This window comes from Eublepharis macularius, chromosome 6 (genome assembly GCF_028583425.1).
Source record: "Eublepharis macularius isolate TG4126 chromosome 6, MPM_Emac_v1.0, whole genome shotgun sequence".
Taxonomy (NCBI): Eukaryota; Metazoa; Chordata; class Lepidosauria; order Squamata; family Eublepharidae; genus Eublepharis; species Eublepharis macularius.
Genome location: NC_072795.1, coordinates 107,029,131 through 107,054,364, shown reverse-complemented (window position 1 = coordinate 107,054,364; position 25,234 = coordinate 107,029,131). Strand labels below are relative to the sequence as shown.

The window sequence follows — 25,234 nt, the reverse complement described above, 5'->3', positions numbered from 1 at the left end:
ATCTAATAGAAGTAAGGGAAAGGGGACAATGGGTTGGAAAGCTGTTGGAAGTCAACAAAAAGGGGGGGAAAGGGAGGGGGTTAGAGATGAAAAAATTGGGGAAAATTGAATGTAAATGTAAAAATAATGGATTCTAACCCAATAAAAATTTTTCAAAAAAAAAAAAGAATTTCCCTGGGAGGGAGTTCCAAAGTTCTGGTGCTGTGACTGAGAAGGCCCTTTATTGGGCTGCCCACCTGTCTAGCCTCAGATTGTAGGGATACTAGAAGCAGGGCCTCTGAAGATAACAGGAATGATCAATTAGGTTCATATGAGAGTAGGTGGTTCTTAAGGTATAGTTATAAAATTATCAGGAATAAGTATGGAATAACATTTATAAAAATTGTTATAAGGGGTGATCCATTCCCTCCGGTGGATATATCTTGGGTCTCCAGAAAGTCACTCACTGGGGCCAGCATGCCACCTAGGGCTGCCACTTGCCACACCAGACCCTGATGCTGTAGGGTGGTGACAGGGCTTGTTTTGGTACGCCCTGCCTCTGGTGGGTCAGTGTACATAACGGATGGGCCAGCCCTGTATGGAGCCCTTCCTCCCCGTTTTCTGCCCTTCAGTTGCCGTGAGACTGCATTGTGCAACATCAGTCAGACAGACCCCTCTATGGGAAGCACAGACACCATTCAAGATCATGACCAGATGTTGCCATACACTTAGCACACTGTGCCCAGCCAATGCCAAAGTGTGGATGGGGGAGAAAGGCTTCCAGAGTGTCCTACAAAAATGACATTATCTATGTTATTTTTAATTAATTAAAATGATACAACTACAAAAATGTATTAGATTTCATTATTTTGAATTTCTTTTCCAAGTGAAACTTACAACCTGTTCTTTTTCTTATTTTATTATTCTGCTTTACAAAACAGATTTAAAGAGTAAGTATGTATTCCAAATATTTTACTAAAGGTGATCATTGGTAACATTTTGCTGTGAACCTCTTAAAGTTCCCGTAGAGCACTCTGAAGCTGAAATTGCTTTCGAGGCAGGACTTGGGGCATTAGAGGCTTCCACCATCCTTCCCCTGCCGTCCTATAATCAGGTGGGAAGTGGCTGCCTCTTCAAAACTAACATCTCTCTAGGAAATGTGTCCATTTTATATCTCAGTAATGACATTACGGAAGGTGACCGGAGTAGTTTTATACAACTGCGAGCCTCTGTGCCCACTTTTAATGTCTTATGCAGAAGTACTTCAGCCAGCAGTAAGGTCAAGCTATAAAACTGACGTACTTCAGGATAAGCCTGGATTTTAAAAGGAACAAAATAACTTAAAAGTCATTTCATATGTTTTGAATTTATAGTGTAAGGTAGTAGTTATCAAATTATATGTTATGTTTAGTTGTATGCCATACCATGAGTGTGTGTGTGTTATATTGAAAGGATGCTTTATCTGAGAGGCAGAGACTTGAACATGACCAGAGATAACAGGGTCACAAAAGGCCTGGTAGTGTAATTGGATTAAGAGTAAATCCCAGAGTATTTGCCTAATCAATACACAGATTTTCAAGTCTTGAGTACATACTGAGATAGTCTAGTCCTGTGTACTCTATAAGATAAATGTAGGCTGTTTTCTTAAAACACGGTTACTTAAAATTTAGAAATAAACTCCAGTAAAGTCAGTGGGACATACTCCACATTCATGCTTGATCATCAAAGGTATTAATTTCAGAGCTGGCACTTCAAATTTTCTGGAACTTTTAGTTAATCATGGAAAAGGATGCTTCTTTCTAACAGCTGAGTATATTTGAAGCAAATAGAATCAGGTAAGATAGCGGGGGGGGGGGGTTGCCTGTTTCATTTTTTTAATGCCATATCTTGTTACAAGGTGAAAAACTTTGATAAATATGCCTAAAATGGTTGTTGCTATTGACGTGATCTTGGTTACAGAACATTTGTGACACTTTTCTTTCTTTTCCCATGTGATTCACCAAAGGAGACAAGCTGAATGCGCAAAGACAGCTCGAATCCAGATGGCCTTACCAGCTGGCAAGCCAGCAAGTGCTCCTGCCAATAATCTGTATGAAGAACTCGGCGACAGCACCATGTAAGTCCTCAATGAAATTTACAGTATTCAATTATAGCAACTCAAACTGTAATTCAGAGGCTAAATGGATTTCAGCTTATATGAGGAGGGGTTCCTTCACACACTGCTTATGGGACTCTCTTCTGGCACACCCCACCCAGCTGCCCCAAGACCCAGAGGAAAGGAAGAGAGCTGACAAACAGTCATCCTCTTTCTCTTTCTTATCTCTAAGACTATATCAGGACATCTTTTCTCCCTAGATTTGCCACCTTTCTGCCCTTTCTAACTACAGGTTGGATAGCTGCCTGTTTTCTACTTCTTTCCCCTCCTTCCTTACTCACGATGATTAAGCCTTTGTTCCAGAGTAGGCCAAAGTCACTATTTCTGGCAGGGGGGACGCTTTGGGCCCCAGTGCTGGTAGCTGTATGCTCCATTCTTCCTGGGCTATCTAATAGAAAGGCGTGGCTGCTCAGCGTTACCACACTTGGATTATTGCTCCCCCAGCAGTTCACCCAAGTCAACTTTCACCCTTTTCCCTCTCTTCTCTCAATATGGTCTCCATTTCTATGTTCTGTGGCCTCAGTGCATCCCCTCACAATTATTTTAAAAAACTTAAGTCTTTTTTCTTCTTCTAGAAACTGTTGTGTTTCCAAAATACAAGAGCATGATCCTGCACCTCACATATGCAGCATTGTCACGTTACTCCAAAGGAAGGCAGAAAGTTTGTGGAGCTGGCTACAGTAGGATTGTTTATAAACAAAGCACTCATATATAAAACACAAGACCACTCAGCAGCTTATTGATAGTTTAAGGGGCTCACTAATGAATCCCTTGGTTTACTCTGGTTCTGTCTGGAACTCAGAATAGTGATGCTCAATCAAATAGTGCACATTGCAGTGGGCATAGAATTGTCCTTACATCTAATAGCAGTAAAGGTAAAGTTCTGACACTGATAAATCTGGCGATTTTAGTACATGCAGTCATAATGCTGAGGTGCCTACCAGATCAATCTAACTCTAGTAGAAAGTCTGTTTTACCTATTCAGAGCTAGTGCTTTTTCGTTGTTGTTGTATTTGTTTTGTTCTTTTTAATACAAAAGAACTATGATGAGGAATGGAAAAGCGAAGAATAAATTTTTGCTTAGATGTACTAATGATGGCTGATGGAACTCAAGGAACAGAGGCTAGATGGCCATCTGACTGCAATGCTGATTCTGTGAACCTACGCAGATCACGAGAGGGAGGGCAGGAAGTGTTACATCAGTGCTTAGTTCTCATGGCCCTTTTTTGCATGCCCAGGGTAATGCCGATCACCTCCTTGGAGTCAGGAAGCAATTTTCTCCAGGCCAGTTTGGCCAGGAATACTGGAGGTTTTTTGCCATCTTCTGGGCAAGGAGCAGGGGTCACTGGATGTGTGTGTGGGGGGGATCTATGAATTTCCTGCATTATGCAGGGGGTTGGACTAGATGACCCTGGAGGTCCCTCCCAACTCTATGATTCTATGAACATGCATCCTCCTAAATATAAACATATATACATTTGTAAAGACAAACACAAGTATTACAGTATTATTGCTAATGTGGCCCAAGTGGACTCTGGAGGTTAGTATGCAGCATCCCAGCATTTTCACCATGAGTGCTGCTTGCACGTCAGCTGTCTTCCCTGCTACACCATGGCTGAGCTAAGTGTATATCTGGGCAGCAAGCCTTGCTCTTGCAATGTCACTGACCTTACTACCCCCCACATCTTTCAGATGGGTGTGCAGTTGCTCAGGTCTGGCTGGTCCTTCTGTATAGAGTATTTATGTGTACATTAATGCGGGTTCAACCAATGCCAGTTGTGGTGGGATAGAGACATGTCCTGAGGATCCTCCGATGAGAAGATCATGTGCTAGGGCAGAGGACCTTGCAGCACTTAGTAATGTTCAACCAATCACTAGGCAATGAGCTGGGAGAGAATGAAAAGAGGCAGCATGGGAATTTCCTAGGTATTGCAACTGCTCACTGAATCAGGGGTGGTCACTGTCCACCAATTGACCCGACTACCATCAAGTCCTTAGAGTGTGATCTGATGACTCTGCAACCTTGTAAGTTCTGTGATGCTTCTCCAGTTCAGGATACCCTTCTCTTAAGAGCTGCAACTGCGGCTGTTCATGTACACTTCCCTATTACTAGGTGTATGAACAAACAGTAGAGCTTTGTGTATATTTATGAAGAATGTGTGTGCATGAGCTGGCAAAGATCAGTTTTCTGTAGTTTGGATGGGATTGTCGATTATTTATTTCCCCTTCATTCCTGCAAGCAAGTGGCAATTGTGAAAGGGCATCGTCATTTGATCAAAAGAAACCAATCATTCTTTTCCAAGGTTTTTTTTTAAAAAAAACTCTTGGAAAGGTTTTGAGTGCAAATTACCAGTAATGGGTGGGAGATGGTATTAAAAAAGAAGAAGTGGTTGTCACAAAGGACAGGGAATATCTATTCCACCATGTATAATACATGTACAAGCATCTTCAAAGTCTGGATATAGACTGCATTGTGCATTGCCTAATTAAGGATCTTGTTATAATAGAGGCTGACATTCAAAGAGTCCTCGAGATGTGTCCAGACATTTTTTGAACATCCCTCCCAGCACTTCATGCTGCTGTGAAGGCTATTCCTGAATTCTGACATTGTCATAAACTTCGTGCAGTGGAATGGGTTCCTTTGATAACAAAGCTTCAGGGTGTACAAAGAGCTCTCTTCAGATCAAGGACATATTGGTTTCTTGGTCATGCCATATCCAAACCTTTTGGAGATTTTTTTTTTTTAACAAAAAGCATCTCATAGAGTTTTAGTAAGTTCTTTGACATGTAGGTAAGATACAAGTACTTCTTATTTATCTGCCATACTACAAAAGTTAGACACTATATACAATAGTATATACAATATACAATACTATATACAATACCTTTAAATGTTACACCTTGAAAGGAGGCTTTTTAGTTGAGATGGCCTTGAAACTGTTCCATAGTAAGGCCATCCTGCAGCTTCGATATGGTGTGGAGATCTGGGGGTGGAATGAACGTCTGACCTTCAACCTGGAACCAATCCAAAACCTCTTTTTCAAATGGATTCTAGCTTTGCCTCGTGGTACTCCGACAGCTTTAGTGTGGGCTGAGCTTGGGTTACTTTCTATCAGAGCCCATTTGCACTTAGCCTGATTTGGATCCTGGAGAAAGCAAAGGAATCTCTCTGTGAGTCCACTCTTAAGGTAAAGCAATGCACCACTGCATTTGGATGCTGTTTGCTCCACTGGCTTTAACAATATCCTCTGTCATTATTCCCTGGTATATGACTTTCAGGTATTCCATTTCCCGGTCTCAATATACAAGACTGGATCTTTATGATGGATGCTGCATTGGACAGAAGCACAACTCTCTGTTCCAAATTTTCTCCCTGGTTCAAGTTGTTCAAGAGGGACCATGGCAGAGCCCCTTATTTGACCAAAATCAGTTTCCTAGTCTTAGAATGGCTTTAACTTCTCTGAGGTTTCAAACCATGCCCTCAGCCATTCTAGATGGTCGTTATGCACAAATACTGACTGATGCCAATTTTTGTATTTGTGGAGCTCCAGTCCCCAAAGACATTCCACACTGTATTTTATTCTGCCCTTTGTATACAGAGCCCAGAAATAAATTTCTTGGGAAAATCTTTGATTGATTCTTCCTCTGTGGTGGAATAACTAACCCTTCTTTCCAACCTGGATCTACACATCTTTTATAGTGTGGCACAGTTTCCCCTGGCAGCTAAGAAAATCAGTGCTCAAGCTGTATTTAATGGTTGAGACTCCTTCTCCTATGTATAATGAAGGTGTTTATGTGTTTTAAGTAATTTTATGTGTTTTTAACATCATAGATTTATTGTTTGGTGTTTATGTTTTGCTTATGTGTTGACTTTTAATTGCTTGATTGTGATGGCCTTTGGCCACATGCAATAAATATTCTGATTTGGATTTCTTATTCCTGTTTTGACTGTCCTATCTCACTCAATCTATTTGCAAGTAATTTGGTCTTATATATAACATGTCTAAATACATTTAAATGTGTTTGTGTCTTATTTTCCCTTGTTTCCCTCTCTCTTTGGATATGTAGGCATCAGTAAGTAAACATGCGTCATGGTGATAATATTGTAGCTGATAGAAAAGTAGTTGGATTGTTCTTAGAGTTTTTATTCTGTAGTATCTGGAAGAAATTTACTTCTAAATCGGTTGGCTTACTTGTTTCCCTTTCCAAAGAGAAATGGGGATAAGAAACTGAAAGCACTGTTGTTTTACGTGCTTTTGGGACCAGTAATTTTTTATCAATTCTCATCTATTTAGCTAGTTTCTTCCAGTGGCACTTTTCAAACTTCTGAATTTTTTCATTCATTAGAATATTCAATAATATCAATGAGACTAGTCACTATTAATCAATTTAACGTTTGCTGTCATGGACTACAAATTACCAGAGTGTAACTCTTTCCATTTCATCATATTTGCAGTAGCGGCAGGCAAACATCCTTACCTTTGAAATCAGATTGGCAAGGCTTTTTTGTGTCAGTACTCACTGCTGGTACTGAGTATTAGCACCTTTAGGGGGAATCTCCCAAGTCTTGAGGAGGGAATTGGTGGAAATCAGTGCAACCATATATATGGGTGCTGGCACCTTTTAAAAAAACAAAACAAAAAACTCACTGCAGCGTGGTATAGGAAATCAGATTAGCATTTACAAGCTTTCTCAGAAAACTCTTGGAGCAATTCTCTCTTCCGGAGAGTTCTCTCTTGTGGTTTGTTTAGCTATTCAATGGAAGATTCTTTTTCACTTAACAATGTTTTACAACCACCTACTAAGCAGCCTCAACACTGTTTTCTAGGTTTATAAGTGGGGTTCATGGCTTTAAGGCCATGGGACCAGTTTGCCTCAGCCCAACTTAACCTAGATGTGGCACGAGGCAACATTGGTGGGATAGCTATTAAGAGTCAGCCAGTCAGAGGAGAGGCAACAGGAGGCTACTTACCATGCTGTGCCATCCCCTTGGCAGGCATTTTGCTGTTTATTTATATTCATATATTTAATTATTTAAATGGATGATCTACATCACTGCATATTTGAACATAAGCTGACTATTTTTAAGGGTGGGCTTCACTAGGCAACCTCCTTGGGTGCCCACCTGGCAAGTTCACCCTGACTCCAAACTCAGGTGGTGTTTCCCCAGCCTTGTTTATCCCAGCCCACACAGCTGATCTGTGCCAAGAGATGCCCAGTGTCATCTGCCTCTCCTGATGGGTCACAAGGCACCTACTAGGTTCGAGAGATGATGCTCAGCACCAAGGGTGCTCCTTCACAGCATCGCCCAGCTGCATGGCGTGTCATGGCCTGTTCTGGACATGCCCCCCCTCACTGTGATGCCTCTGGGTGTTTGCTGATTAACCCTACCTATCCTGAGCAGCCCACCCCCTATTCCTGCCACAAAATGAGGTTAGCCTAGTTTAACACCCCTTGCCCCACCTGCTGACTACAAAGTCGTGCAGCCCCTCATGAAGATCAGCCAGACAGAGGTTGCACCCTTCCTTGAAAAGGTCTATCCCATCACTCCTATGTAGGTGTGGCCTATCATGTCAGATGCCCGGGTGAGGGATAATAGCCCCACCGCATAGCCAAGACTTTGCTGATTGTCCAGTTGGCATTCCGCCTGGCCTTCTCAATGCCTGCAGGTTTGGCGGCTCTCTGCTAGACCCTTCCAAACCAGCAACAGTCCTGGGTTTAAATCCCCGATTCTCTTCAAATCCCTCAAGAGCCTAATTATAAGGGCGACACCTTTTGTCTGCACCAAGTCATTTCCCCCTAAACGAATGACCAGAACTTCAGGATGACTGCCCTCTCTCAGAACCTGGTGGAGAGATAGCAGGAGCTGGCCCCACAAATCAGACTGGTATTTACAAGCTTTCATGGAAAACTCTTGGAGAAATGCTCTCCTCCTGAGAGTTCTCTCCTGTAGTTTGTTTAGCTTCTCAATGAGAGATTCACTTCACTTAACATTGTCTTAGAACCACGTACTAAGCAGCCTCAACACTGTTCTCTAGAATCTCATTTTACATTTGATACTACAGGGAAATTCTTGGGGAAATGACACTTGATTAGGAACACGTCCAAGCACTACAAGCTGGACAAATTCATTTTCCAAATCAGGTTGTTACAAACTTTGGCAGCATGGCTAATTTACAGTTTGACGATGGGAAAACAAATGGTTTGAAGACAGCAAGAGACCTCAAACCAACCACTGCCAAATACAAACATAGTGAGCAGGTATTCCATGGGAAAATGTTTTTGTGGACTGAATTAGATTGATGCGATTTTCAATTGAAGAAGGCTTTTTGTTCTTATCAGCAAATCATACAGTAGAATTGTCATTTGGATGCCACTGAAAGTGGCCTCTGCGTAGTGAGTCATCACAGACCAGCCATACTAACTACAAATGTCCATATTAGGGGTAGAAACAGTCATCTTTACCCACAGGGAATGTGTAAATGGAATCTCACCATGTGATGGCACCAGTCCTTTTAGTGAGAACTTGTTGATATTTCATCTAGAAGGAGATAACTCCTTGGTCACCCAGTCTAGAACCTCTTGTGTATATCACAGTGTTTGAACATGGGGTTCCTTTCAATTTAGGGGACATCCTTTCACATGCAGAAAATGCCAGCATGGAGCTATTCCTTATACTGAAATGAATAGCAAAGCTTTTGCTCTGGGTGGCTCCATGTGTGCATCAGATCCCATACCCAGGGCTTTTTTCCAGCAGGAATGCGGTGGAACGGAGTTCTGGAACCTCTTGAAAATGGTCACATGGCTGGTGGCCCTGCCCCTTGATCTCCAGACAGAGGGGAGTTTAGATTGCCCTCCGCATCGCTCGGCAGCATGGCAATCTAAACTCCCCTCTGTCTGGAAATCAGGGGGCGGGGCCACCAGCCATGTGACCATTTTCTTCAAGGGCAACCTACTGAGTTCCACCACCTCTTTTCCCAGAAAAAAGCTCTGCATACACCCATAGGAGATTGTGAGTTGGGTTGGCTAGGTAGTCTGTTACAGAATGAGAAGACTGTTTCTGTCACCCAGCACGACCCATTCTCTATTAGGCAGATTTCTTTTTCTCCATTTTCTCCTTATTTCTAATCATTGCCCTTGAATGGTACTTGTATACCAAGTACGCTTGTTGCTATAGATCTTATACAAAATGCCTCTTAATGGTGACATTTTAATTCTAGGGAGAAATTTAGAAGTCTACAGAATGCTAACTTTTGTGCAAACATTCGTTTAAATTTGGGACGTTATTTATCCTCTCTTTATATCCCCTTTCCTTGGTGAAGAAGTAAATCACTTCCCTTAGTTAAATAAATAAAAGGCTGTGCCTTAGTAGCTTAATTACATATAGATTAGTTATATATAAATCTAGAGTGCTAGATAACCTTAGAATACTTCAGATGCCTTTGCTTTTGTTCACTTCATTCACATATTTTCTCATATGAATCAGTTTCCATGCATGTTTCCTTACCTGTGATTGTCTTCTTTTCTTTCAAGTCTTTTTCTTCTCTACCATTTTCAACAAAGCAGGGGAAAAAAGTCAGTGTTTGAAGAAGGAGACCGTCAGAGAGCTATTAGCAGCTTTGCTTCTCGCGCCATTGAGGCACACAAGCAATCAAATATTAATGGAACACTGAGCAATAACCTACCCAAATCTGCAAGTAACGTTACGTTTTTATCTGATGAGAACCCATTAACAACTCAAAACCCCCTGTACATGGAGGGCACAGGGGTTCTGCAAGAAAGGGAAGATTTTCTAGCCCCACTTCCTCCTAGAAGACTAGCACTGAAAGATGTTCTGAAAGGGTGGCCTTTGGGAAACATTCATCGAGCATGGACTTTACCTACTCACATTACCAGAAAACATGTTTCTGATGCTTTGAGTAGGGCCGTCATCATGGATCCAATTCAATGGGAGCAGGAGAGAAATAGAGCAGAGAGGGAAAGAGCTGAAATCCAGCACAGCAGTCCAGTCTTCAGAAAGATCATTGGCACCAAATTATCTGTCAAAGAGAAGGCAAGACAGTTCGAGCAGCAGGCTCTTCAGGAAATGAAACAAGTGAAATCCCGAGAGATTAAAAGTTTACGTTCACCAACACACAGCAGCTGTACCCAAGAGGGAGAGAGCACACTAGAGATGTCTTCTGAGCATTTTCTTCTATCAGACCACCTTTCACCTCCTTCTGCATCCGTTACCCCTTGCTCTGAGGTGGTTGAATGGGAAACACCTTCAATACCATCTGTAATCATCACACATCATGACACTTCTGAACAGTCATCCCCTCCACCATGTCACAAGCCTCCTACTCCTTCATTGAGGACCAAAATACCCACTCACCTAAACCTCTTGAGCACTCAGTCTGAAACAGAAATCATAGAAAGCATTCCAGACCCACCCAAAACCCCTCCTCCCCCACCACCTCCTCCCCCTCCCCCAACTCCTCCCCCATTGCCACCTCAGCTTCCTTCTCCTCCTGCTCTTTCTTTGTCCTCTTCATCATCTACCTTAAGCTCTCAGCACCTGACTCCTGCAAAACTTATCAAGTCCCCCTCCAAACAAGAGGCGTCCTCACAGGCTTGTGTGCCTGATGCCCCTCCCCTTCCTCGGAGGGAGCTGAAGGGGATTCTTAAAAATATTCAGAACTTAGCAGATATTGAAAAATCAGTGGCCAATATGTACAGTCAAATAGACAAAAACCATGTGCTACCTAAACACATCGCCAAGCTGAAACCTGTTCCAACACCAGATCTACCAAATACTGAGACTGTTTCTGAGCACAGCCACCAGAACGGCAACTTGAGCTGCATAGTGGAAGAACTTGAAAAACGATTCCCATCTCAGTCCACTGCATTATGACTGTGACTATAAACATGTATGTAAACATGTACATACATGCGCGTACCATGATGCACATCCTGGTTCCACTGGAAAACATCTGCCTGTGTATTCCAAACCCAACATCTTTACCATCATGGAGAGCTATCACTTTTTCTTGTCCCTCCCTCCCCCTTTTCATTTTCCTTTCTCATTTTGATACCTTCAAGTTGTTATTAAAAGGACACACCACTTCTTAGTTTTGTAATGTTTAGTTCTTTCTCAAAGGGAGTTCTGTTCTTGTTTGCTATTTTTAAAAAGTCCTGCTTTTACCACTTGATACAGTCTGAAATACTTCACAATAGAAGGGGTTGATATTCCAGAACTAAAAGCCACTGCTTGGAGGAGCATGTTAGCACAACTGAAATGCTGAATATGTACAAGAGAGATTGGGGGGCATCGCTTGACAAAGAGTTTGCATCAACATGCAAATCAACTATCCTGTTGTCCATAAAAGGAGGGGGGAGATAGCATTTTATTGCTTCCACAGAAAATGTTCTCCAGGGGAGAGACTTATGTTTTCACTGTAAAATGTTGGATGTCACAGGAAAGCAAGTGATAGCAGAAAAACAGACTCAGCAAAAGAGAGAGACTGAAGTTATTACAATAATGTATCATCTTGTTCTGTGGATCAGAGAGCTTTGTGCCATGGAGGCAGGCTTGTGGTTTTGATAAAGATTCTCGTATTTGACGTGCAACCTTCTCTCTGTTACCTGCAATATGCCTTTTATTGCTTTTTTATATACTGATACTGAATATTCTAAGAATTGGCTTTTGTAATCTATTTTGTGTAAAAAACATTTTTACATTAAAAAAACCTTCCTATTAAAGGATAGCGTTTTGCCATACTGCGTGATATGTTACTTAGCATATTTCTTTTGAAGATGTTTGTATTCCTTTAAATCTAATAAAGTAATTTTAATGATGAGGATGGAAAGAAGAGTTATAAGCATGCATGGTTTTTTTCTGTAATCAAGATTTAGCAAGAGGATATCTAGCAGTACTCTAATTAAAATCTGCTAGCTACATCTTGATTTTATTAGTTTAGCTAGCTTGCCCTTTGTACCTGTACGTTTTTTTTAAAAGGGGGTGGGTTAAAAGTATAAGACCTATTTCAGTTGTTTTAAAAACATGTTAAAACTGCTATAAGAAATTAAGTTTAAATGCTTAAATCCAGTATCTTGCACTAACAAATGACTACAAGAGTATTTTTGTTAAAGGTCTAGAAATAGGCTGCTCTTCTTTGGTTGCTGGCTTTTTCCTCCAGTGTACTTGGGACAAGTATGGATGGTTCAATCAAAAACTGCTGAAGGTAGATTCTCTTTTGTCCCAGAGCCAAGCCCTGCAAACTTCATCACTTGAGTTCTGCTGACACATTAGAAATGTTCTGTGCCTAATAAAGTTCCCATTCAAGGTGGACTTGATTTCAGCTCCAGTGCATGTCATGAGACGCAATAATAGCCAAATGTGTAGGGGAGAATGATAATCCATTTTCTTTTCCTGCTGTAACTGGATTTGAATATTTTAGGGCACTTATAGAATAAAGCACAGTTACGCTAGTGGTAGCAGTGATTCGGATAAGAGTAATCTGTGCTTTAAAAAAAAGTTGTAAGTCATTATTTTGGAACTGAAGACCATGTGGTATAGCTGACTGTCTTTGCAAGCCTTATTACCATACTATTACTCACCATTATACGTTGTTTCGCATTCTTCCTTCCCTTGACAATAAAAAGTTGTCTCCTTCAAAGCACTGTAGAATTACTGTGTTACTGTAATAATCTGTTTCTTTCCAAGGAAGAGCTATTATAACATGGACCCTACACAGGCAGTGCTAGTTCCATCTTCATACCTCCAAAACCAATTTTGAGCAGAACCAAATTAAAACCCTTCCTGCAAAAGATTTCTTTGTTCTTTCCCATTTTTGGTCAGGCACACACTTCTAGCCCCTGCTCCTTATGGATGTTTATGGCTTCCAGCAAGAGATAAAGAGTTTGAGAGAGAACTTGAATTAAATTCCTCTTAATTATTGCCATGTATTGGAGGGTGCAACAAGAGACTAGGGCTATTATAAGAAGCTGAGATCCTGGAAAACAGTTCCCATGGGTAACATGGGAGAGCCAGTTTGGTGTAGTGGTTAACTGTGCCGGAAGTCTAATCTGGAGAGCCGGGTTTGATTCCCCACTCCTCCACTTGAAGCCAGCTGGGTGACCTTGGCTCAGTCACAGCTCTCTCAGAGCTCTCTCAGTCCCACCCACCTCACAGGGTGATTGTAGTGGGGATAATAGTAACATACTTTGTAAACCGCTATGAGTGGGTGTTAAGTTGTCCTGAAGAGCAGTATATAAATCAGTTTTTGTTATTGTTGTTATACTTTCATTTAGAAATTAGTTTATTATTCTATTAATCATTGCTCAAGATCCTTTGATCATAGGAGCTCTGAAAAGGAAAGGAAGGAATTTAGTTCCCAAGGGCTTGAGTTTATAATGAGTGGATCCAATGGCGTTTTTGCACAAGAACAAGGATTTCTGCCCACAGAGCACAGCTTTCATAGTTTCCCCCTCCTGTGGCAGCCAGAAATTCTGTTCCAGGGTGGAAGGGGACACCCAGAAGCTGGAATGTGGGGGCATTTCAGACTGCCATGGGAGTGGGGTGCAGTGAAAATTATGTTCTGTGAATGGCTGTGCTTGCAGAAACAGGTCTTAGATCCACCCCAGTGTTTATTCCTCTCCCATAACACTAGATCTCAGGAGTACCCAATTAAGTTGATGGGCATTAGGTTCAGGAGAGACAAAAGGAAATGCTTCATAATTCAATGAGATTAAACTGAAACTCACTGCTAGTGGGCAAAGTGATGGCCATGAGCACAGATGGCTTTAAAAGGGGGTTAGACAGAGTCATGCAGGATAGGTGAATTGATGGTTACTAGCCATGGTGACTAAAGAGAACTTCCATATACAGAGGCAGCAAAGTTCTGAATATCAGTGCTGGGAGGCAGCATCATGGGAAGGCCTTGGCCTCTCTGTCCTGTTTGTTCACTTTCCAAGGCAAACTGGTCCACCTCTGGTGCAGCAGGGCTCTTCTTATGTTAACTAGGGATGTGCGTTTCGGCTTTTTGAATGCCGAAAGAAAGCCGAAACAAAAGTGTTTCGGCTTCTTTCGGGTTAGCTGAAACGTTTCGGAGAAAGCCGAAACGTTTCGGCTAGCCGAAAGAAAAAAAGCCGAAACGTTTCGGCTTCTTTCGGCTTTTCAATGGGAAAATGCCTCCGTCTTCCCGGACGTCTGGGGGAGGCATTTTCCCACCGAATCAGCCCAAAATTGGTGGGGACCTTCCTCTAACCCCTCTCTAACCCCCCCCCCCAAGTTTCAGACCGATTGGACTTTGGGGGCCATGTTATGGCCCCCCAAAGCAGATCCCCCTATCCTCCCATAAGAAAGCGAAGGAGCAGCATATTGTTAGCATGCTGCTGCTCATCTTCTTCATTATTTCCTATGGGGAAAAATGAAGAAGCAGGCTTCCTTTGCCAGGGGTGGCATTTTGCATGCAAAATGCCCCCTTACCCTCAGGAGCCCTTCTCCCACCCTTCCTCCCACCCCCACCAAGGCTCAGCCTGCTCCCACTTGGGGGGGGCATTTCATGGCCTCCCCAAGTAGGTGCTCTGCTCTCATCTCTACCACTGACAGCTGGGGGAGGCTTGTCTTGCTAGGGGTGGCATTTTGCATGCAAAATGCCCCCCAGCCCTCAGGGGCCCTCCTCCCACCCCTCCTCCCACCCCCCACCAAGGCTCAGCCTGCTCCCACTTGGGGGGGGCATTTCATGGCCTCCCCAAGTAGGTGCTCTAATCTCTACCACTGACAGCTGGGGGAGGCTTGTCTTGCCAGGGGTGGCATTTTGCATGCAAAATGCCCCCCAACCCTCTGGGGCCCTTCTCCCACCCTTCCTCCCACCCCTCACCAAGGCTCAGACTGCTCCCACTTGGGGGGGGCATTTCATGGCCTCCCCAAGTAGGTGCTCTTTTCTCTACCACTGACAGCTGGGGGGGGCTTGTCTTGCCAGGGGAGAAGGGCCCCAACCCTCTGGGGCCCTTCTCCCACCCTTCCTCCCACCCCCCACCAAGGCTCAGCCTGCTCCCACTTGGGGGGAGGCATTTCATGGCCTCCCCAAGTAGGTCCTCTCAGCCCCTAAAGTCCACCCCTTACAGCCCCACACAAACCCAATTCCCCCCAGCTGCCACACACAGACCCAAATCCCCACATTAGCCCCTCACAGACCCAAATCCACCCCCACCTGCCCCACACCCATAACCCCAGGAACAGGCTGGCAAAGGCCAGCCCTCTCCCTTTGTTCCCTATGCTGGGAACTTCTAAACTCTCTTTCCCTGGGCAATTCTGCACAGCCCAGGGGTGCCACAATGGTGGGCACACTTCTGAGTGCCAGCTGGTCCCTGTGAAAGAGCACCTGAAGAACAGACACCCTCCCTCAAATTCCCCCACCACCTACAGAGATGGCTGGCCAGCCAGCCCCATTGTTCCCTATGATGGGAACCAACTGCACAACAAAGAATAAAACACGAACAACACAAAATAAAGTTTTTTAAAAATTATTTTCTCCCTTTCAAAGTACAAGTAGGCAAAGCATTATGACACATTACACCAGCAGTCCCCCACACAGAAAAATTAACACAACTCACTTAACATCAGAGAATCACAAAACACGATTCCTGTCAAAAACACTTTATTTCTTGAACAGCTTTAGGTTACACAGCAGGGGGGCACACCAAAGGGCATGGCAGCAGTATCTTACACAAAAATAACACAACTCACTTGACATCAGAGAATCACCCCAAAATATTGCTGTCAAAAGCACTTTATTTCCTTAACTGCTTTAGGTTACACAGTAGGAAGGCACAACAGGGCATGAAAGCAGTGTACTACATAAAAATAACACAACTCACTTCACATCAGAGAATCACACAAACACAACTGCTGTCAAAAACGGTGAAGTGGGTTGTATTATTTTGTGTAGTACACTTCTATCATGCCCTTTGGTGCGCCCCCCTGCTGTGTATCCTAAAACTGTTTAAGAAATAAAGTGTTTTTGACAGGAATTGTGCTTTTGTGATTCTCTGATGTTAAGTGAGTTGTGTTATTTTTGTGTAAGATACTGCTGCCATGAAATGCCCCCCCCAAGTGGGAGCAGGCTGAGCCTTGGTGGGGGGTGGAAGGAAGGGTGGGAGAAGGGCCCCTGAGGGTAAGGGGGCATTTGGCATGCAAAATGCCACCCCTGGCAAAGGAAGCCTGCTTCTTCATTTTTCCCCATAGGAAATAATGAAGAAGATGAGCAGCAGCATACTAACAATATGCTGCTCCTTCGCTTTCTTATGGGAGGATAGGGGGACCTGTTTGGGGGGCCATAACATGGCCCCCCAAAGTCCAATCGGTCTGAAACTTGGGGATGTTTTAGAGAGGGGTTAGAGGAAGGTCTCCACCAATTTTGGGCTGATTCGGTGGGAAAATGCCTCCCCCAGACGTCCGGGAAGACGGAGGCATTTTCCCATTGAAAAAGCCGAAAGCCGAAACCAAGCCGAAACAAAGCCGAAAGCCGAAAGCCGAAACGGCTGGCCGTTTCGGCTTTCAGCTTATTCGAAAGAGATTCTTCTTTCGGCTTTCGGCTTTAGCCGAAATTTTTTGGCTTGCACACCCCTAGATATAACAAAACACCTGACTGTAAGTGAAGTTAAGCATGGCTGTTTAAATGGCTAATATAGACAGCCAGGAGATGCGCACTTTCATGCAAAAGAACACACATTGTCGCACATTGTCAAAACCATTAAATTATTCAGAACCAAGTGACCATTACCTTTTGAAATTAGTTTCTAGTGAATCTCATCAAGAGAATAATGAATCTCTAATCATGTATGACCTTTGATATGCAAGTGGGTTGGTTGGTACACAATAAGCCTGTTTACAAAGGCTTCTTTAGTTCAGCCAAGGGAAGCTCAAAAGAATCTGCTGGTTGAAATGAGCATTCTGTCATTTTAAGAATGCTTCTTAGAAATGTTAAAAGTTTTTGACATGGATGATCATTTTATGTAGCGCAAACAAAAAAGAAGTTGTACTGAATCAAAATAGAAATGCATAGCTCTTCTGCACATTTACACAAGCATAGAAACAGGAAGTGCAAGTGAATGACACTTCCTTTGTGCTTCTTGTAACTTCCTGAAACAGAGCTCAGCTACATGTGCTGGTTCCATGTCAGAAGGTAACCTAACCATTTGATCTTAGGCAGGATGTATGAAAACACAAACTGTGAATCATTCTCTGCAAGGTCAAAGTCAAGAATTTTCTGTGCATCCCATGTTTGTTGCATATAAAAGAGATTACAATACAGGGAAATTTCCAAAGTGCGTAACATAACAGTATTCTTCTCACAGCAGGGGCTAAGGACATAACAGTCCATTTCAGAGCTTTTTTAGTGATAGCTCCAGAGCAATTGAGCTGCTTGAGGGGGGGGATGAGCTACACCCTCCTAGTGTATTTTTCCAGAGGGTTTGTAAATCAATTTTATTTTCAAAAGCTTTTAATTTAAATTAATCTGATTAATCAACACTACTGGTTTATATACTGTTGATTTTGAAATGTAGCACTGGTTGGTTGAGAATTGGTTTTGGCTGTCTGGAATGTATTTGGGCTGTGGTTATGATTTTGGTTTCTCTCTCTCCTATGATTTGATGAACTGTTTTATGAAAACTGCCTGGAGCTCACCTTTGGTGGGGAAGGGTATTATAAAATTATTTTTATAAATGAATAAATAAAACATAATAGTCGGCTTCTGAAGCCAGTCAAGAGACTAGGGTCAAAGATATGTTTCTAGCAAATGAACTTTATGTCCCACAACTTGGACCAGTTCATACCTGAATTAGCAGTATGATTACCAGTTTCAAATACAGCCCTACAGAGGTGGCGCCATTTCTCAAGCATTTTGATAGGAACAGAAATGGTTAAGAGGCGTGTATATGTATGTTGCTGGCAACTATGGCTCTATAAAGCCACTTTTGAATCTCCAAAAAAGTATATTTTGTATACTGTATCAGTAGAGTGGAGTTGATTAAAGGCAAACAAGCTGTCTTTCCTTGAGCTGTTTGAAAGGACGAGTATTTATCAAACGAATAGAGAGATAGTGTCTTTCATGCTTTAAATATCTCAAGAGCCAAAGGGTAAAGATAGCATGTTATAATTCGAACTTCTGTTTACTGCATTTGATTTTGATCTATCTTTGGTTTTTAACAAAATGGTAACTTTAAACTGCCTAAAAGTAAGGCAAAGAAAAATATCCACTGGGGAGTAGCCAATTAGATAACTGTTGAACTGATAAATTGAGTATATAGCATTGTAGGGATAGCATGCAAACTATGTTTCTTTTTATTTTTAAATACCAAATATATAAAACAAATGTTGTTTTCCTGTATGTTCTGGCATATCATGCACTATTGTTTTTAGATGGAAATGGGTTTTTGTAAGATTGACATTGGGAGCAATGCAAGAGATAGGTCTACTCTTCTTCATTCAGCTACTACAAGTTCTTTCTAGTTTGCACATTATGAAGAAACCTTCCACAATAGCAAGGTCTAGAAACTTGGATCAATTTTTTTTTAATCTTCTCAAGAATTGAAATTATGGACAAGGTCCAAGATTCTTAATTGAAGAATCAGAACACAAATTAAGAGAACTACAGCTGACTAGTAAATTGATCACCTTTTTTCTAATTTAGACAACATATATACAAGGAATGTTGCTTACTTAGATTTATATCCCACTTTGTACCTAAGACCCAGACAAAATTCAATGGCAATCATTTCCGAGACTTTATCTTACTTATTAAAACTAATAAATTGCTTTGCAAATGTAGTTTACATTTTGATAATACATTCTATGGTCCAGTGATACATATTGTCATGCTTTTATTAGGTAAAGTTTTATAGCTTATCCTTCCTTCATAATTAAGGCAGTAGGCTTTCTTGCAACCCTGACTTCTCCTGAGGTCTGAAGCTTACATAGCTTTCCCTTGCCATCAACAGTTCTCAAAAAGCTTCCCCAAAAGCCAAGGCAACACCCATGAAGTCCAAGAGACTATGGCTAGAAGAAAATTAGCCACTCTCTGGATTGTATCCAGACTAATTGGCAGTATCTTCTGATTCTCCCTTCCTGCTGCAGTCTCCCCTCATGGCATTTTTCAGGTTCTCCTATCCCCCAGGAGCAGCATTTTGTGGAGATCATTGGGCTACAGTAGAAGGAGGAAGGCAGAAAAGTTCTGCATTGAAAAATTTAGTCTGGATCCAATGCACTGTGTGCATTTGCAAGCATTTCTGTGCATGCACCATTCTGGATCACAGCATTCCCATTTTCAAGACTATCGATACAATTACACATTCTTACTAGTGTGTGGGGAGGTGCCACAGCTCAGTGGTAGAGCATCAATTTGACATGTTGAAGGTCCCAATTTCAATCTCTGGCATCTCCAGTGAAAAGGACCAGGCAGAAAGACCTCTGCCAGAGACTGTGGAATGCTGCCAGTTTGACTAGACAATACTGAACTTGATGGACCAATATTCTTGATTCAGTGTAAGGCAGCTTCATGTGTGTTCAGGTGTCTTGAAACCCAAACTGCCGCTACTCCTTTGCACAATGGCACTGGAAAGGAGAGACCTGCCATGGAGGAAATGAAGGAGAAATTGGGGTGCACTAACCGTTCCCCACCCATCAACTCCCCATTTCCTCAGCTACTTTCCCCAAGCTGGAGATCAATTGCAAATATGGGCCTGGATCTCCAGCTGAGGAAAAAGTGACCAGGGAGGTATTGCAAAGTGAGCAGGAAGAAAGTTAATTCCCCTTCTCTTGCCCACCAATTTCCTCCCACAAATTCCCCTCTTCTGATTCAGCAGGCAAGATTTCAAGGCATGAGGTGACCCACTGTAGAAAATGTAGCACAGGCAATAAAGATATGAGATTTGGCACAGCTTCGGGAGACCTCAAAAAGTCACTGATCATCTTTTGGTGATAAGTCTTCATTTTAGTTGCTCATTACTTTCCTATCATGAACAGTGATAATAATTTACCTTGATAATCAAGTACACTCACTGAGTGTTAATAGTAAAACTTTGCAGATACTAATATTAAAAATTAAATATGATTATTATCCTCTAGACTGTTCTTTATTGTCTTCCAGATTGTTCTTCATTTTCCCATCTACCATTCCCTTCATCCACAGTGTAACTTTGTGCACTTACTCTGTCTCACACTCTCCTCATGTCTATATCAGGATATAAAGAAAAGTTCTGTATAAGATGGTTGTTGTGGGTTTTCCGGGCTGTATTGCCGTGGTCTTGGCATTGTAGTTCCTGACGTTTCGCCAGCAGCTGTGGCTGGCATCTTCAGAGGTGTAGCACCAAAAGACAGAGATCTCTCAGTGTCACAGTGTGGGAAAGATGTAGGTCATTTGTATCTACTCAGGAGGGGTGGGGTAGATCTCTGTCTTTTGGTGCTACATCTCTGAAGATGCCAGCCACAGCTGCTGGCGAAACGTCAGGAACTACAATGCCAAGACCACGGCAATACAGCCCGGAAAACCCACAACAACCATCGTTCTCCGGCCGTGAAAGCCTTCGACAATACATCGTTCTGTATAAGACTGAAAACGTGAAAGGTACAGTCCAGAGAGAGTTAAACACTCTTAAATCTGACTAAAATCAATGGTACGAAGTATGTTAAAAACTATTTAGGCTGACAATCCCATGCAACCTCATAGGGGACACATCCTGTTGACGTCAAGGGTACACATTTGACTTGAAGATTGCCAGGCTGCAACATATCTATGTTTAAAATCCCAGATGTAGAATTAGCAGCTGTTATCACCCACTCTTCCCCCATCACTTTTTTCTGCTCCCTCACCTGCTGTACAACACAGTCAAAACTCCACCTGCTATAGCAGGTAGGGCATGGAGCAGATGAGGTCGGCCGGGGGTGGGGGGGAGGGGCAAGTGAACAGGAAAAGTCATCACTACATGCCACTCATTCCTGCTCAGAAATAAGTCCCATTGGATTTAACAGTGCTTCCTTCCAGGTAACTACGCAAAAAAAAGCAGCTGTACAGTGCCATCCTAAAACCATATTCCTGTGAGTAAGCCCCACTGAATAGATTATTACAATTTTAAGTAGACCTGCTTAGCATTGCTTTCTTATTCTCATTTCATTTGGTGAATTTTAAGTTTCTGTTTCCAGGCTGCAGTTGGACAACACTACTAACCATACAGAAATCTCACTGCAAGTTCTATCTATTTGACTGGGGTTTGTAAGTGACCCACTCAGTACCTCCCAAGTTGCTTTGAAATAGACATGGGCACGATCTGAATTACAATTTCAAAAAAACCCGATTTTGGTGTTTGCGCCATCGTGACTCAACTAATCGGTTCCGTCCACAGCAACCAATCCAGCAGTCGGGGGTTTGCTTGTTCGGGACTTGATCGGATATATCGGTTTCTGTTCGGAATTGCAGACACTCTTGCGCCAGTAATTTATTCCCAGGGCAACGGAGCCAGGGGAATGAGCTGTTTGCCCTCCTTCTGTCGCCCTCGAAACATGAATGGAAGCCCAGCTTTCCTTGATTAGCAGGCTTCCTTCCAACCACGGAGCGGCAACCCAGGGGAGGGAGGGGGAAGGCGGTGTTCTGAAGCCATGGGCACAAAGGAAAGGCAAAAGGCAGCGCGGGAGACTGGGAGGCCGCCCGCACCATTCGTCTTTCCCCAGGACAAGGGGCGCGTGGGCAAGCCGGCCGCCCCTTGTCCTGGGGAAAGGCAAAAGGCAGCGCAGGAAGCTGGGAGGTCGCCTGCGCCGTTCGCCTTTCTCCAGGACAAGGGGAGACTGGGAGGCTGCCCGTGCCATTCGTCTTTCCCCAGGACAAGGGGCGCGCGGGCAAGCCAGCCACCCCTTGTCCTGGGGAAAGGCAAAAGGCAGCGCGGGAGGCTGGGAGGCTGCCTGCACCGTTTGCCTTTCCCCAGGACAAGGGGCGCGCGGGCAAGCCGGCCGCCCCTTGTCTTGCAGGGCAGGTGAACAGCACGGGCAGCCACCGAGCCACTCACGCTGCCGCCAGCTCTGCAGCGCACCGGGACAGCCGGCTTGCTGAGTGGGCGGGGGGGGGGGGCGACCCAGGAGCACAAGCACGTGTGTGCGCGCGCGTGCTTGCGCAAGAGCCTGACTACGGTTGCCCTGGGCACTAGCAACCATAGATCCGGCCCTGGGAATGTCCCCTCCATGAGGGGAGGCGGCTCGTTGCTGGGTTAAAAACTCCCCCCCTACTCTAAGTGTGTGTGAATGTCCCCTCCCTCCCTGAAGCTCGTCGCCGCCTCCCCCTGCCTGCCGGGCCTGGCAGCCGCTGCTACCAACCACCATTCCTATATCGCTGGAAACAACGGGGCGCCCTCCTGCTTTGGCCTTCCCGATTCCGGATCGGAAATGGGACTTGATCGGTTAGAATCGGTGGCCTGGTTTCGGCAGCGGCCCGGATCCACGAACGGCTTAATCGGTATTTTTTTTTTTGGATCGTGCCCATCTCTACTTTGAAACAAGTTGTTTATAGGGAAGCAGTACGTGATGGGCATATGCTATTTTTTTCAGAAAATAATCCTTGAATTTTGTTCATAAATATGTTACTAATGTGAATTAGTAGAATCTTACAGTCAAAACTGAGCAAAACTGGGTGAAATAAGGACAGTCTGTCTTTATGTAAGTTGCATGTGGACTTAAAATTGCTGATAATGCTTTTGCAACAAAAGTTATTCTTCACTGTGCTGTGGAGACAGCAACAGATCATCCTGGCATAAGTCTACTGACATCCACACATTTGCCCCAGAGCACCTGCATCTGCACTGAAGCTTTTCCGTTCCTAGTGCAGCTAGGAAACCACCATGGATTTCTGAAATGGCTTCTTTTGGAAGAGCAAGGAACTGCAGTATTCAGAAGCCCTGGAGCACAGGCAGAGCATTCCACGCACTGGTGGAAGTGCCATATGTGCCGCACTAGAGCCCCGGTGGAAAATGGAGTAGATGAGGAAATAATAGTATTTATTTAAAAACATTTATATGTGCATTTCCACCCAAATAAGGTCCCCAAGGCAGCAAACATCAGACATTAAAACATTTTAAACACTAAAATTGTGCATATAAAATACAATAAGAACATATAAACATATAAACAAACACACACAACCAAGGAGGAGGGCCAATAAGAGTTTACTGGGGGCACGCCAAATAAGACCCACTGTCAGAAGAAAATGTGCTGAAGGGGCCCATGCTCAGGACATGAATAGTCATGCCGTGCCAAAGGATATACTTGTCCAAAGCCATACATATTCGTACACTAGTTTCATAAGTCAGAATCTGTCATGAAGAGATATTAATAGCCTGTTCACATATTGTTGCCATAACAACAGTTCTTTCTGTGTTGATAATTGTTTTCAGTGGAAGCACCCAAGAGCACCCAACCACATTAAAGCTTTTTAATCCCCTTTTATACTCCTCATACGATCCTAGGTGAAATTGAGGTTAAACAAAGAAATATGTGGGTTACGTATGGTCTCAGGGGCATGCACCTTCTGCCTGGGGAAGCAAAGAGAAGGAAAAAGCCTTCCTGTGAATGTGTAACACAGATTTCATCCCTCATTCCTTGTAATACAGTTTAGTGGTATGTCCTGAAGTACCTTTAATGTTTACGTTGTACTCTGAAACTGTCCACCTTTCTGTTGAGAATCTAGGGCTACTGGAGATACAGATATACACTCATAACTTCATAACTTGTATTAACGTTATTTTTCCCCCTTAATTTCAGGCGAGGCTATGCACAGCAAGAGGTAAGGCAGTCCCTCCATGCATTTTTGGTAGCAAGTTCCAGTTTGTAGTTCTTTTCTTTAGAATAGCTTTTTAAATTTTGTTTAGTTCATTAGACAGATGGATATAAGTTGTTGTTGAATTATCAGTCAAAGCTGGTAATGAGAGCTGTGTCCAACAGGGTCCTCTCTAGGCTCCCAGATTCAGCATTTGTGACTTCTCTAACCTGATTGCTGACTGTTAGGGGAAATATTTTTCTACTCATATCATAGATTATATATTTGTCAGTTATTATATCTTCACATAAATGTAATGTAAGATGAGCACTTGATAGGAGAAGCCTTTTGTGCCCACAAGAGATGTGTGTGTGTTCAAGCAGTTCATGGTTTCCCATTCACATCCCTTTTCTATCTGAGCGAGATCTCATTTAATATTATGACATCAGTTGGCCACTGTTTTCATTTCATGTTCGGTATCCAGCCACATGGGGCACTGAGCGGATGGACTCAGATTGCCAGAACTCCACCATAAGAGACATTTTGTACTTTGGCAAGATCTGTAAAAACCCCACACAGATTACATCAACATTAATGGCACACTTGTATATGAAGTGATTCTTTCCCCTTGAAATTAAATTACAATCCTGCTCAGTCAGTGATTCATATATTTTGAAAGGGAAAGCTGAAGTCTATACACATGGCACTTTTTAAAATACCTGAACGCTGTGTTCCTGAGAATTTGTTTAGAATGAATTCAGAATGTCTCATAAGAAACTGTCCTGACTAACAATGTGAGGCTACCATATAGCCTTTAGCCTTTGTGTCCATAGGAGCTTGGTCCCACAGACAGGGAACCACCACACAGACCACAGAACAGTCAACAGGATCCTTACACATATGCTCTGAATTTAAAGCAGCTTTGCTCTTTGTCTCAAGAGAAGCCAAAAGTATGGATTGCGCACAAAATCTCCACTGATGGAAAGAATACCTGTTAGCAGAGTGGGATTTCTCCCTCTCCCCCTCCCACTGCAGCCCAAAATTTCCCTCCCTCCACATGCTGCTTTCCAGGGACACAGGATGCCTAGAAACAGCACAGGAATAGGGCTGGAGGGAGGGAGCTGACTAACATCACACTCCTTGCCATCAGTAGAAATTTTCCACTAGATCCAAATTACAGCTTCAGGACAGCTTGGTGAATTCTGAACAAGTATTGAAGTACATTTCAGACATTATAGTTCTTAGCAGAAATACTGTTGTTGCAATGGTTTAAAGTTTTCCTTTTAACCTTTTAATCTCAAAATAAATTACTTGCATT

General features: G+C 43.1%; 1 protein-coding gene across 2 annotated transcripts in view; it reads left to right on the top strand.

Moving 5' to 3' along the window:
* The window catches only part of PCDH15 (protocadherin related 15), a 521,765-nt gene that overhangs the window by 487,912 nt on the left and 8,619 nt on the right, over positions 1 to 25,234 (top strand). The window contains exons 30-33 of one of the 2 annotated variants that reach the window (XM_054983658.1): positions 921 to 929; positions 1,985 to 2,095; positions 6,203 to 6,208; positions 9,668 to 11,027. In XM_054983658.1, the coding sequence (XP_054839633.1) occupies positions 921 to 929; positions 1,985 to 2,095; positions 6,203 to 6,208; positions 9,668 to 11,027 (1,486 nt within the window). Of the gene's footprint in view, positions 1 to 920; positions 930 to 1,984; positions 2,096 to 6,202; positions 6,209 to 9,667; positions 11,028 to 23,921; positions 23,944 to 25,234 lie in introns of those variants that run through there. The other variant, XM_054983659.1, reaches the window with a different exon arrangement.